The sequence below is a fragment of the Podarcis filfolensis genome (genome assembly GCF_964270895.1).
Source record: "Podarcis filfolensis genome assembly, chromosome: 5".
NCBI classification, from domain to species: domain Eukaryota; kingdom Metazoa; phylum Chordata; class Lepidosauria; order Squamata; family Lacertidae; genus Podarcis; species Podarcis filfolensis.
The window spans coordinates 33807970-33821698 of record NC_139608.1 but is presented as its reverse complement, the minus strand read 5'-3'; the positions used below and the strand labels follow the sequence as shown (position 1 = coordinate 33821698).

General features: G+C 43.6%; 1 protein-coding gene across 1 annotated transcript in view; it reads right to left on the bottom strand.

The window, feature by feature from the left end:
- LOC310762591 (vertebrate ancient opsin-like) overlaps nucleotides 1-13729 on the bottom strand; it is a 95476-nt gene that overhangs the window by 68027 nt on the left and 13720 nt on the right. The window contains exon 3 of the mRNA XM_083613876.1: nucleotides 13181-13509. Within this exon, the coding sequence (XP_083470002.1) occupies nucleotides 13181-13509 (329 nt within the window). The remainder of the gene's footprint in view (nucleotides 1-13180; nucleotides 13510-13729) is intronic.

The window sequence follows — 13729 nt, the reverse complement described above, 5'->3', positions numbered from 1 at the left end:
CCTTGAACAGAACATTAATAAATGTTGGTATTTACAATGAAGCTGAGGAACATGCTGAGATTGGTCTTGTCAAAATATCACCCAACAAATTAAATCAAAAGGGGGAGGGCACCTTCTCAAGAAGATCTTCTTGGAGGAGCGCATTCTATTTTCTCAGACCTTGCCAGTCAGAAGCAACTTCTTCTTGAAGCATTTTTAGGGCCTAGTGATCAGCGATCCCACATAATATACTCCCCCCCCCCGAGGCAATTCATTCCTATAAAAACAGGTTTTTTATGACTCAATACCCTCTTCAGACATTGGCCACATTCCCACCATACATTTAAAGTGCTATGATACATTTTAAACAGTAGTGGCTTCTCCCAAAGAATTCTGGGAGCTGCAGTTAAAGGCGTTGTTAGGAGGTCCGCTACTCCCCCCCCCCAAGCTATAATTCTTAGAGTTCTGAACAGACGACAGCTCCCAGAATTATTTGGGGAAAGCCATGACTGTTCAAAGGCGTATCCTAGCACTTTAAATGTATGGTGGGAATGTGACCATTACTTTCACAAAATATGTGAGGGGCCAGTGTGGGGAAGTGTGCTAGATTTGTGTACACTGCACCCCCTCCCAGCTGTTGTTTCCATCCCTCTCAGTTCATAGAGAATGACTGTGGACAGGGCCGTCTTATCATATGCACCGCCGGGGTGCAAATATCCACCCAGCAACCCCAAATTTAGTTGATTTTGCGTGCATGGCACCGTTGAGAATGACAAGTGCTGTCACTGAGTCTGACAAGCACCGCCACTGTGAATGACAAGCGTGGCGCGTCTTTGGTAAATGAGTGCACAAAGTCAAAAGTCCTTTAGTGAAACAGTAGGCATACATTTTGATAATACCCAGGTATATATGTATTTTGTTTTTCTAGCTTGATCAAAATTATTTATTATTTCTTAACAGGTAGATAGTTAAGAGCTTAGGCGGCTTCAGTGGCGGGTGCCTGGCACCCCCCAGAATTTGACGCCCGGGTGCCCTGCACCCCTTGCACCCCCGGGTGAAGACAGCCCTGACTGTGGAGCAGATTCCAAAATGTGTAGGAAACCTCTGCAGATACAGGAAGATCTGCACTTTGCACATCATTTTCCATAAGCTGAGGGTGACAGAAACAATGACAGTAGAGGGCAGAGCTGGGGCACTGATCGCACACCACTCCCCCCCAAAAATCCACATATTCTGTGAACAGTGTATTGTAATACCTGAAGAGGAGTAAGGTTACATCCTAAGACACATCCTCAAATTATTCCTGGGTCTGGTGTCCTGGATCAATGGTGAATTGTTCCCATCACCAACTGCCAGGTGCAGACATGCCCAGGATGTGTGAATATTTGTGTGTATATATGCATAGACAGGGACGTGGGTGGCGCTGTGGGTTAAACCACAGAGCCTAGGACTTGCCGATCAGAAGGTCGGCGGTTCGAATCCCCGCAACAGGGTGAGCTCCCGTTGCTCGGTTCCAGCTCCTGCCAACCTAGCAGTTTGAAACACGTCAAAGTGTAAGTAGATAAATAGGTATCGCTCCGGTGGGAAGGTAAACAGCGTTTCTGTGCGCTGCTCTGGTTCACCAGAAGCGGCTTAGTCATGCTGGCCACATGACCCGGAAGCTGTTCACCGGCTCCCTCGGCCAATAAAGTGAGATGAGCGCCACAACCGCAGAGTCGGCCATGACTGGACCTAATGGTCAGGGGTCCCTTTACCTTTACTATGCATAGACATAGAAACATGTAAACATTATATATGTTGAAAGTTTTCCTTTTTCTCAGGATCCATTAGGCTAAAATTTAGTAAGGCTCTGTTCTTGTAGGTGTAGTTTGAGGGCTCCTGTTTCCTTCCTGACAGCTGCATCACAGTGCTATAAATTGCCAGGTAGAAGTCATGTTGTTGCTTGTTCTTTGGGCTTCTAGGAATGATGCCACCAGATTAATGCCGAGCATTCTCTCATCCCACCTGGACCCATCCAGGTTGACCCAGGGTCCTTCACTGAATGCATTGTGTGTGTCTGTCACTTCCCATCTATTAGCTGTAGTTTAATCCTTCCCTAGGCAGCAGATTAGTGAAATATTATAAGGTAAAAATAGAAAGGGATTTGAAGGCGTCGAAAACAGTATGCAGAAAGCAAAGAATGCAGGCACTGGGTGCACCCTGCCAGTTTCACCTTTTCTTTCGCCACATCGGACACAATATACCAAGTCCTGCCTCCGTTGACATAATGTGCTCCCTGCAGTGTAATTAAAGCTGGATGTCGTCTGCAATGGGGATTAAGGGGAACTGATTTTGTGGCTTTTTATAGAATGTGAGGTTATTCATTTTTAAAAGAATTCGAATTAATATGATTGTTGAAAGGGGGAAAAAATTCTGCCTAGTTTTAAAGTATGCATTTAAAGTCTACCAGCTCTGTCTGGTACATCGGCTGAGACCCTACCAGCCTGCACACTGTGGACTCAGCTACATTGGCAAAGAAAAAGTGCATTACACTGTATGTGTTGTTTATGCATTGTAACACTGTGACACCAGATGGAGCTGTGGAGTTCCATTTTCGCTAACCCGATTTCTCATACAAAGTTTGCAACGCGTTTAACTGAAACGCTTCTTTGATGTGTCTAGATCCAGCCTGTCCCGCCAGAGTGGTTCATGCTCTAGTTATCTCCTGCTTGGATTACTGCAATGTAGGGCACATGGGGCTACCTTTGAAGGTGACTCAGAAACTACAACTAATCCAGAATGCAGCATCTAGACTGGTGACTGGGAGTGGCCGCCAGAACCATATAACACTGGTCCTGAAAGACCTACATTGGCTCCCAGTATGTTTCCAAACACAGTTCAAAGTGTTGGTTAAAGCCCTATATGGCCTCAACTCAGTAAACCTCAAAGATTGTCTCCTCTCCACAAACCCACCCCCATTGTTCAGCCTAAACCCTCCTCTGAGGGCCTTCTGGCAGTTCCCTCACTGTGAGAAGTAAAGTTACAGGAAACCAGGCTCAGCGCCTTCTCAGTAGTGGCACCCTCCCTGTGGATGCCCTCCCAGAAGATGTCAAGGAGATGAGTAATTACATAACCTTTAAAAGACGTCTGAAGGCAGCCCTGTATAGGGAAGCTTTTCAATGTTTAATGTTTTATTATGTTTTTATATATGTTTGGAAGCTGCCCAAAGTGGATGGAGCAAGCCAGTCAGATGGGTGGGGTACGAATAATAGAATTTATTTATTTATTTATTTATTTATTCATTCATTTATTTAGTTATTTAAATTCCAGCCTTTTCCTCAAAGCAAAGCAGTAATCCAATGGACAGTTTAAAATATAAGCTTTTTATCTGAAAGTATATGAAACCAATTTACTTCTCTCTGAACATTTTAGAGAGTATATATTATAGCATGAATGTAATCTAGTCTGATCTAGTATTCCCAGGGAGTCGCTTGCAGGAAATTATTCTGCATCAGACCACTGGATGACAGAGTTCTAAAGTTTGCAACTTTAGTGGAATAAAGTGGAATAAAGGTAAAACGAGCTGTTTGCTTCTGAAAAAATAGACACAATCTCTGTATTTATAAGCAGCCAACAGTCTTGTCAAGCAAGACAAATTGCTGCTTATAGATAAATCGTTTCAGTCTAGGATTATGTCTTTTAAATCAGTCAATTAATGTTTCAGATGAGATTGGATGCAGAAAAGATATTGGAGTTTCAGATGGCGAGGAAGATTTGTTTCCTCTAAGTTTATGCTTTGAAAAGTGTGCAGCATAGTGGAGTCCTTGGTTTGGCTCCCAACTTCCCATCAGTGGCAGAACAAAGTTCCATTCATGGAGAAGGCATTTTCTGCTCCCCTTTTCCTCTGAGGGATGGGGGACACTTGGTAATGATTTGGGATAGGGTGCAGGAGGCAATGTTAATGGAGGGGACAGTTAGCAGAAATTGACCAACTTAAAATTCAAGCCTCTGTGTCCAAACCTTTGACAATGCAGAAGTTAAATTCAGCTGAGGCAAAGCAAGACAATTATGACCAAAACTCCATGCCTTCATTAGCAAACAAACCGAAAGTATATGAGGCAGAGAAGGGACTTAAAAATACTAATGAAATTAAGAATAGCATGTTGCAGCTATTTACATTTAAAATTTTGAAAATGAACCTTAAGCTGAGCTCTATTTGGCTTTTGTGAGTGGGTGGGTGTCTCAGTGCACACACCCAAAATTGTTTGTTTTTGTTTGTTTGTTTGTTTGTTTGTTTGTTTGTTTTAAAAAGCAATGCTGAATGCAGGGTCAGCCCAAGACATTTCGGCACCTGAGACAAACCACAAAATGGCCACCCTCTCCCCACCAGGGAAGAAGCAGGGAGTGAAGATTGAAATCAGGAACAAAGCAAGAATAAAGATCTACATTGGGATCTGCTGCCCTTATGGATCTTGCCACCTGAGGTGGTCACCTCACCTCGCCTCATGAGTGGGCCGGCCCTGGCTGAATGTATGCCATTGCAACTGTCACTATAGAGGCCATGCCCATTGCTGCTTAGGGGCAGAGGTGTGAAAGCAGTCCCAGTTTTTATGCCAAACCATATTTGTAAAGTGGTTACCACATGACTCCATTCATGTCAGCCATGTCACTTCAAGCTGCAAAAAGGCATAGCTGTTTGGGTGTAGCTGAAGTTCCTCCAACTGCACAGAGGGCCATTTCTTGCCATTGGAGTACCAGGAAAAGCTGCCTCTCCCATATTGCTGTCTTTGGGGGAGCAACAACCCCTTTAAATATTCCAGAAGTATCTGAAGTGTCTAGTTTAAGAATGAAATTTAAATTCAATTCAAACTGGATGCTTGACAATACTTCTGGATTCAAGGGCAAATCTCTGATAGTAAGAAAAACTCCACAGTTCCACAGGAGACTATATGCCTGTGTGTTTATGCACAACATTCACCACATGCTTTGCACATGCTCAATATAAGCACCATAATACACTTCAGATACATCTCTAAAGATTTCTATGGAAACAGTGGTCACTTCCAGACTGTCATTGTTTTGGAGGAGGAGGAATTCCACTGCATACTGGCAGATCTTCTCTTCCCTGCCTCTCCCTCAGGGTACTTTCACCATCTCTCTGCCACTATCTGGGTGCACGCCTTGGCCCCAATGGCATCCCAAAAGGGGAGACACCAAAGGGATAATTCTAGCCCTTGAGGTGCCTTCCACTGGCATTTGCCTATCACTGAGCAGCCCACTGCCTGCAGAACAGCCAGCAGAATGAGGATGAGGTGTAGAACGGATTGTTCAAATCAAAGCTGCAACCATTGCTAATGAAAACACGGGTGTGAATTCAATCCCTATAAAGCAAACACTCATGAAATTTAATTGTTAATTGGTTTAAAACAACTACCCTGATATCTGTTGCTGAAGCATTTTAAGTAATTTCTCATGTTCATGCAAATGCCAGATTTAGAGAATAAATTGAGATGCAAAGTTCAGGAAGGCTACTTTACCTACTACAAAGGAAGTGAGCACCAAAGTATTGGCAGGACATCAACTGTGTGTTAATCTCTTGAAATTTTCTAGGAGTACACTACTGTGTGTGTAATTCAGCTCCGAAACTAAACCATGAATGCTCTCAATGGAGTGCCTTGCAATAAACAAAAGGATACTGTTAATTGAGGCAGTTTAGGCTTCTTTCGTAAAGCATTTTATGAATGCAAGATTAAATGTATGGAAGAAGATAGTGTTGGTTTAATTTGTGCTGCACTCCCCCTTTCTTCCGACCCAGGACGGCCTTGCCTTCAGAGCTGGGCCTCAGTGGCAGTAGCCTCTCCTCGCCATGGAGAGGCAATGGCAACAGGATGCTCCCTCACAACTGCCGCCACTGCTTTCGCTTGGGACAAACACCAGCTCATCCTCGTTCTGGGATCGAATCAGAAGCCAATATGGCTTTCATAATTCCAGGACTGTCTCTGGAAAATCAGGACACTTGGAGGGTATACTACCATAAGGGAACCATGTGTTGTGTGAATAAGTACAGTCATACCTTGAATCCCAAACGCCTTGGCTCCCGAACAAATCAGCTTCTGAACGATCGAAACCTGAAAGTGAGTGTTCCGGTGTTTGAACGATTTTCAGAAGCCGAATGCCTGGCATGGCTTCCGCGGCTTCCGATTGGCTGCAGGACGCTCCTGCAGCCAATCGGAAGCCACTCTTTGGTTTCTGAACGTTTTGGAAGTCAAACGGAATTCTGGAATGGATTCCATTTAACTTCCAAGGTACAACAGTACTTCTATTTGGGGGGGTTGACAGCAGGCCCCACTGTTATGAGAGAGGAGAGAAAATGTATCCTTACCTGCTTTCTTCACTCCACGTGCGTCTCCATCTACTCACCTTTCTGCTGAACTAAAAAGCATCAAACTTTCCCCAAAGGGAGGAAGTTTCAGTCTCCTGACCATTTTGGTTGTCTTTTTCTGCACCCTTCCCAGTAACTATCTCTTCTATCTATCTCTCCCTTCCTCCTGCTCCCATATTATTATTATTATTATTATTATTATTATTTCAAATGTTTTGTTTTGATACTCAAGAACCAGGGAAGAAGAGGATAAGTCAGCTGTGTGCACAGATGTCGGCACCTGATCCTGGGCAGCAAATAGCAACCCGGTGTAGCTCTTTCCTCTGTTCTCTGTTCCCTTAATAGTAACTAGTCTCTAATCCTCCCCACACATTTGGCAAGAGAAAAGCACTCTGACTCCAGGTTACAGGTGACTAATGTGTGATTCCCAAAGGACTGTGGTCTTTGCCTCTAAGTAATAGGTCTTGCTCAGTGTAGCGGCACATGCAGAGGGAGAATGGCACTCAGAAATCCATAATTTCACAAACCAATGCTCTGTTAGTTGTCAGTAAAGTAAATCTTTGAGTGCATCCTTAGGAAACTAGAAGCAGCCCTTAAAAAACAAAAAACAAAAAAGGCTCTTCAGTCACAGGGTATAAAGTTGGTGGGGCATTCTGGAGATTTGCAGCGTGGGTGTTGGAGGTGCAACAGCAGAGATCATTCAGTGTGTAACTTAAGGGATAATTCTGTTGTCAGTAAGTCAACTAGCCAAGAGGGTGGCGGTGTTGCATAGCAAGCAGGGACGGAAGATGGCATGATCTTTAGTGAGGTAGCGCATGCTCTGATAGGCTGTCTAGCTGTGCGGGAGTTTTCTCGCAGATGTTTAGTTGAAGGTCTTCCTGCTCTGAGCAATGCCTGTCAAAAAAGCTAAAAAAAACCCCTCTATTTCTTTCTGCATACAGTTTTGTTCAGTTTGTCCAGTAAACGTCTACCAGGATTTTCTCTCTGCATTACTCAAGTAACTCTGCTAACAATGGAGACATGGAAACTGAGGTGAAGTATTCATCCCCTTTACTATTAGTGCTGCTCACGCTCCCAACTGCTATTTGGTCATGTTACTTCAATCATCATCTTATACACAAATAGCAAACTCAGTTCTTTGAGTATGGCACCATACACTCAAGAGAGAAGTACTGGCAAAATGGAATGAATCCCAAAGCTTGCAGAAGCTAAAACAACAACAACCTCAAACCCCTGGGCCTTGCAGAGATAATGTTGCCCTGCTGAAGGGAATAGAAAAAACATGAATCTAGGCCCACCTGATGTATCATACCTTTTAGGTCTGCATTGTGCGAAGCAGCATCAGGAAGCCTCCATCCTCCGCCTGTATTCCTCCTTTTCTTTTCTTCACCTCAGAAAAGCAGCTGTGTCTTTTCAGGGCCTGGGGGATGGGCCCTGGCCCATTTAGGGCACAGCTCCCATCTACCGTTTCTCATATGTCACCATGTGAAATGAGCCACATAGCGACTTTTCAGCTTCATTTACCAAGGACAATCCCCTGAGCAGCTGAACCACTAAAACTCTCCATAAGGCAGAAATGTGTTTATTTTTAGGGCCTCAATTATAAAAAGAAAACTAGAACAAGAACTTGTCAGCATGCTGATCACTTAACAAACAATTGATCTATTTTTATTTTTCATTTTCAAAACCGTGGTTCCCAAAGAGGGATTTTGTTAATTTGGAAGGCAATGAGGTAAACCTCGTTGCAATTTATGCATGAGAGGTTAATTGACTGATACAAGTATTTTCATTCCTGTAATTGCATAACTGTGTGAACAGGATTAACAATTAAGCAGCTTCTTTATTCTATCTGTTTTAATATTTTCTTAGCATTTGTCTTTTCCTTTGTTTTGTTTTTTGCTTCTTGCTAACAATCTGCAGAAACTCCTTTGGCCTACAGCCCTACGTTCTTGGTATGTTTCATAACTGGATGGACTTTTCCAGAGGGTGATGCTTGGGGGGGGGTTGGCCCCCTAGAACCTTCAATGGTACAAACTCTACAATTCTATTTAGTTGCTAGTCTTTGGGTTCTTTCCCCACCATGATAGAAAGTCATTGGATGTTCCTTTGAAATGAACGTAACTCAAAAAATCTATAGCTGATGCACTTTGGTGCAGTCACACACACACACACACACACACACTGTTTCCAACCCATGAATCTTCTGCTTTCCATTATGTGTCTTGCAGCCTGCCTCCTCCACACTGCAAACACCCATTTTTCATTCAGCAAATATGCAGAAAATTGTTCTGCTTTGCATTTGACTTTGCACATGTGCCATTGCCAGACAATCCCTGGGAGCACAGCATGCTTGCAGCTTCTTTTGCTGTAGTGTGGGTGGAGAGTAAAAGATGGTGTGTTTGTACGTGTGTTCCTTTTCGGCTCACATGCATACACTGATGTTTTTATACAAAATTAATCAACATAACCCCCCCACACCCATGGCTGATATCAGACAGTCTAGCATCACCAAACCAATAATCAGAAAAATGGATCACTGCTTTTCAGCTGCTTCCCCTGACAGAATGCTTGTGGGCTTGCTTTGACTGAAACCTCAAATATACCAGGTAAGGCAATCCTAAATATAAGAAGCTGTTGGAATGTCAGCTCGTTGACGTAAAAGTGGTGTAAGTTATCCCTGTTCCAAGCTCTGTTCAACAGCGGGGCTACTGTTGTCTGAGCAGGTCCCAGCTGTTGAGATGCAACCTGGGAACGGGGGGCAATTGGCAGGCCCCCAGCCTGGCAGCCAGGCGAACTCCGATCTCCCTTGGAACAGCATCAAACAGTGGCACACAGCTTCAGAAGCCTTCAGAAACTCGAGCACGCTCTAATCAGCAGAGTGAATAACTCTTCACAACGGAAGTGGCGGACAGAGGCATATGTAAGCATATTTACAAACATTTATTCAGTATCAGGACAAAGGAAAAACATGTCTACTTCCCTTCGTGTCCAAGCAAAAAGCATAGGCAAATGGAAGTTCCCAGTAGACTGTGCTGGAAGTAAACAGATATGTGACATACAACAACTCCACATGCCTGTTTTAAAGGTGGAACGGAACTATATTCTAACATCCTCCCCCTTTCCGTGTAACCTGTAGTACCTGTGGTTCAACCCAATTGCAAACGCTGTACATAAACCTTAAGTTGTTCTCTGTTAACAGCCTTAGACAACAGATCTGCAGGAATTTCATTTCCTGGCATGTAGGACACTTGAATGAGTCCTTTCTGAATACACGCTCTTGCACAATGTAACTTAATCTGCAAGTATTTGGTTCTTTGCTTGCAACTCTCTGAGTTCAACAAAGCCAAACAGGATCTATTGTCTTGGTACACCTGTATAGGACATATCACAGAAACCTTGATGTCCTGAAACAGTTGCATCAACCATTCACAATCCATGAGGGAAAATGACAGGGACCCAGTCTTTAAAATAGAGTTAAAGGTAAACGGTAAAGGGACCCCTGACCATTAGGTCCAGTCGTGGCCGACTCTGGGGTTGCGGCACTCATCTCACTTTATTGGCCGAGGGAGCCAGCGTACAGCTTCCAGGTCATGTGGCCAGCATGACTAAGCTGCTTCTGGCGAAAGCCGTTTACCTTCCCGCCGGAGTGGTACCTATTTATCTACTTGCACATTGACGTGCTTTCGAACTGCTAGGTTGGCAGGAGCAGGGACCGAGCAACGGGAGCTCACCCTGTCACGGGGATTCGAACCGCCGACCTTCTGATCAGCAAGTCCTAGCTCTGTGGTTTAACCCACTGCGTCACCCGTGTCCCAAGCGCCACCCGCGTCCCAAAAAATAGAGTTAGACTACCCTTTTTACAAGCATAAATTCCACCATGTTCCTAAGTCTCTCCTTGCCCTGTCCCATCCCTGCTGGTGTAAATTCCACGGGCTACAGTTCCACGGGCTAAGCCATCACAGTTCCAACTCAGCCAGCTTGAGAGACTTATGCTAGCATATCTCTGGCTGAGCTGGGATGAGGAAGTTACAACCTATTCTAAACTTGCCCAACCTGTAGGCTCTTGGGTTTGGATTGTGCTGTCAAAGCTTATATTCACCTATACCCTATCTCCAGTCTTGAACCAAATCAAGCCAAATGGCCTTGTTATTGCGATTCTGCAGTACTACCAGCTCTTTTTGTTAAAAAGCATATGGGCCACACACCACATAATTATTAAGAGCACCTCCATTTCTGTTGCCTTTTTCTGTGCACAGAGCATTTTACCATTCTCTCTTGGACATTATAAAGTGGTTGTCATGAACAAACGCTGGATCCAAGCTTCGAAAGAAGCTAATTCAGCACATAGAGGGATGAAGAATGCTAGTAGACCAGAGCAGGTAGGATGAAATCAGGAGGTGATTTCGCCCGGCCCTCCCACCCCACTCCATGAGAATGTGGGAAAGGAAATTGGAATGGGAGGGCAGTATCCAATTAACATGTCCCTTCAGTGCAGGTATTTGTGCTTGTGCAACATAACTTTCCCTCTGCTCCTCCCCATGCCCTCCCCCAATCTGCTCTGGTGAACTTTTTTAGGGGGCGTATGGCAGAGCAAAGGTGGGGGAGTTCTACTGTGCAAACAGGATCCATTACTTGAAGAGTGCCCAGAATCTCTTCTGCAAAGTAGGATTTACACATGGATCTCAAAACAAATGAAGCTGTGCTGTTGTTCTTCTTTTCATGATGAGATTTCCCCACCTGCACTCATCCTTCCACCTCTGAGACATGCAATAAGAGTCTTGAATTCATTTCCACCACTTTCATAAGTAGCATCAAGAGCCATTGTAAGGGGTTAAGTTTTGTCAAACCACTTGTAACAGCAGCAACCATTGCAAAGGATTCAATATCTATGTGAGTGGGTGGCAACCTTGTGTAAGCAATCTAGATCCATTGTATTTATATTTTATGGGGGAAATTACTCAGATATGAAATGGTAAAGTTAAAAGGAAGCAAAGATGCACATATACAAGCGGCAAATCACGTCAGGAGATATGAAGGCTATTTATAAACTCATGTTGAAGGCTTCAGTGAAGTGTGTCATTTCACCAATTGAAAACAAATAAAAAACCAAACTGGATCAAGTCAATTTCACTATGGTTACAACAGCAAAGTTAAGGTGGCTTGCTATGAAATAAGAGAAGGCATTTGCAAAAAGAAATACTAAATGAAGGTAATTGAAAAGGCCATGAATTCTGATGAATTCAATGTCAATTTGCAACAAAATGTGGGTGGGGAGTAAAAGTGGAAGTTGATCAAACAGTCGAGGGCTGTTTAATGTAGAAAAAAATATGACTAGGGATGAGGGAAGATTGTGGCTTCATTAGGACAGCTCTTTAGTCCATCTTCCCAGTGTTTCCTTTCCGGCTGATTTTCACATTTTATGTGTTCTTCCACACAATTTAAATGTTTCCACAGCATTACAGCTATTCTTCTTGATGTTGCTCTATCCTTTATTCTAAATCATGACTTTTCCATGAAATTGGCAATAGATTGCCTTTAAAGTTTTCTGACCTGTCCACAGTGGAATGTTTGTGGAATTATTGTTTGGGGGGGGCGGGCTGGGGAGAGAATTGCTTTTTAATCAAGTTTACTTTATAGGCTCTTAGTCTCAATACTTGTAAATGGACTAATAATAATAATTTATTATTTATACCCCGCCCATCTGGCTGGGTTTCCCCAGCCACTCTGGGCGGCTTCCAACAGAATATTAAAATACAATAACCTATTAAACGTTAAAAGCTTCCCTAAACAAGGCTGCCTTCAGATGTCTTCTAAAAGTCTGGTAGTTGTTTTTCTCTTTGACATCTGGAAGGGCGTTCCACAGGGCGGGTGCCACTACCAAGAAAGCCCTCTCCCTGGTTTTCTGTAACTTGGCTTCTCGCAGCGAGGGAACTGCCAGAAGGCCCTCGGCACTGGACCTCAGTGTCCAGGCAGAACGATGGGGGTGGAGACGCTCCTTCAGGTATTATTATTATGTTAACATATTTACTTGCTCCAACACTGACTCAATCTTATCTTTACATTTGCCCTTTTAGTGTTTAATTTTAGTTTGCTCACCGTATAAAGACTCTTATTTCAAATAAATCATTTGCTTTCATGGTGCATCTTCAGCAAAAGGAAAATGTTCATATGACTCGGACTACTGGAAATGCCATTTCCTTTAAAGGGAACAGAACTGCCACCACCTTTGACTCAAAGCATGAGTCCCCTGCAGTACCTCTTTCTCCCCAGCCTTACAGAAGTCAAATACTGTACTGTAAAATAAGATTAGGGCCCTTTAACCACCCAGCCATTACCTCCAGGGAGGTAGTCTACTGCACTCCAGCCTATTTTGATCTGACTTTGACTTGCGTTTGCCAAACTTCACTAGGATCTAGTTCTCCACTTAGATAGCATCTTTGGAGGAAAACGTTTCAGCCAGAGGAGCCCCTTTGGAGCTGTCCAAGGTCCTGGTTGTTTCTGCCATGTACATGTAGGTCCGGCTAATTGCCTGCTCGTTTACAAAAATCCACAAATCAGTTTTCCTTTTGTCTCTCTTTTGCTGGTTGGCTGCAGTCATTTCAGGAAGAAACCATGGAGAGAGGGGGTAGGGAGATCGGACAAATCCTATATGAGAAATGATCCTATAGAAATCAATGGAAACTGTGGACTCATGCAAATGCTCATCTAATGAATGAATTCCAGGGAAAGCATTGTGTTCAGTAAGTGGGACCTGCATGTACCTTGATCTGACTTTGACTTGCCATTGGATGCAACACAACACACTGACACTCTGTCGAAAAGATGGAAAAATCCACTCACCTGCTTTATGGCACACAGCAGCTTCCCATAGCAGTAAACAATAATGATAAAAGGAAGGACAAGGCAAAAGACGAAGAGGCAAATTATGTAAGATACATTGTTAGCATCCCGTGAATGCCAGTTAACTGAACATGTTGTGCCTGGTCCTTCTGGTCCATAGCTACTCCATCCAAAAAGTGGTGGCAAGGTCCAGAATAAAGAATACATCCAGGACACGAAGATTCCCAGCCATACTTTCTTGTAGTTTGTGGCATCAGCTTCAGTTGTACCCATCATGGTGCAATAGCGTTCATATGAAAGCACAGCCAGGGATATGAGTGACACCGTACCTGTAAGGTAACAGCAGATTACTTTGTTTTATTTTGGACAACTGTTTTGTAAGTGAACAAGTGCATCTTATAAACAAGGCTTTGAGGGCTTTGAAGAAACACTTTGAGCCATGAGACCCATCCATTAGCAAATTATTTCCTGAACCACCTTGGCCTCATATCTACTGTTCCCTCTCTACTTGTGTGACCATATTATTCTGAGCAGGGAATTGAACTAGGT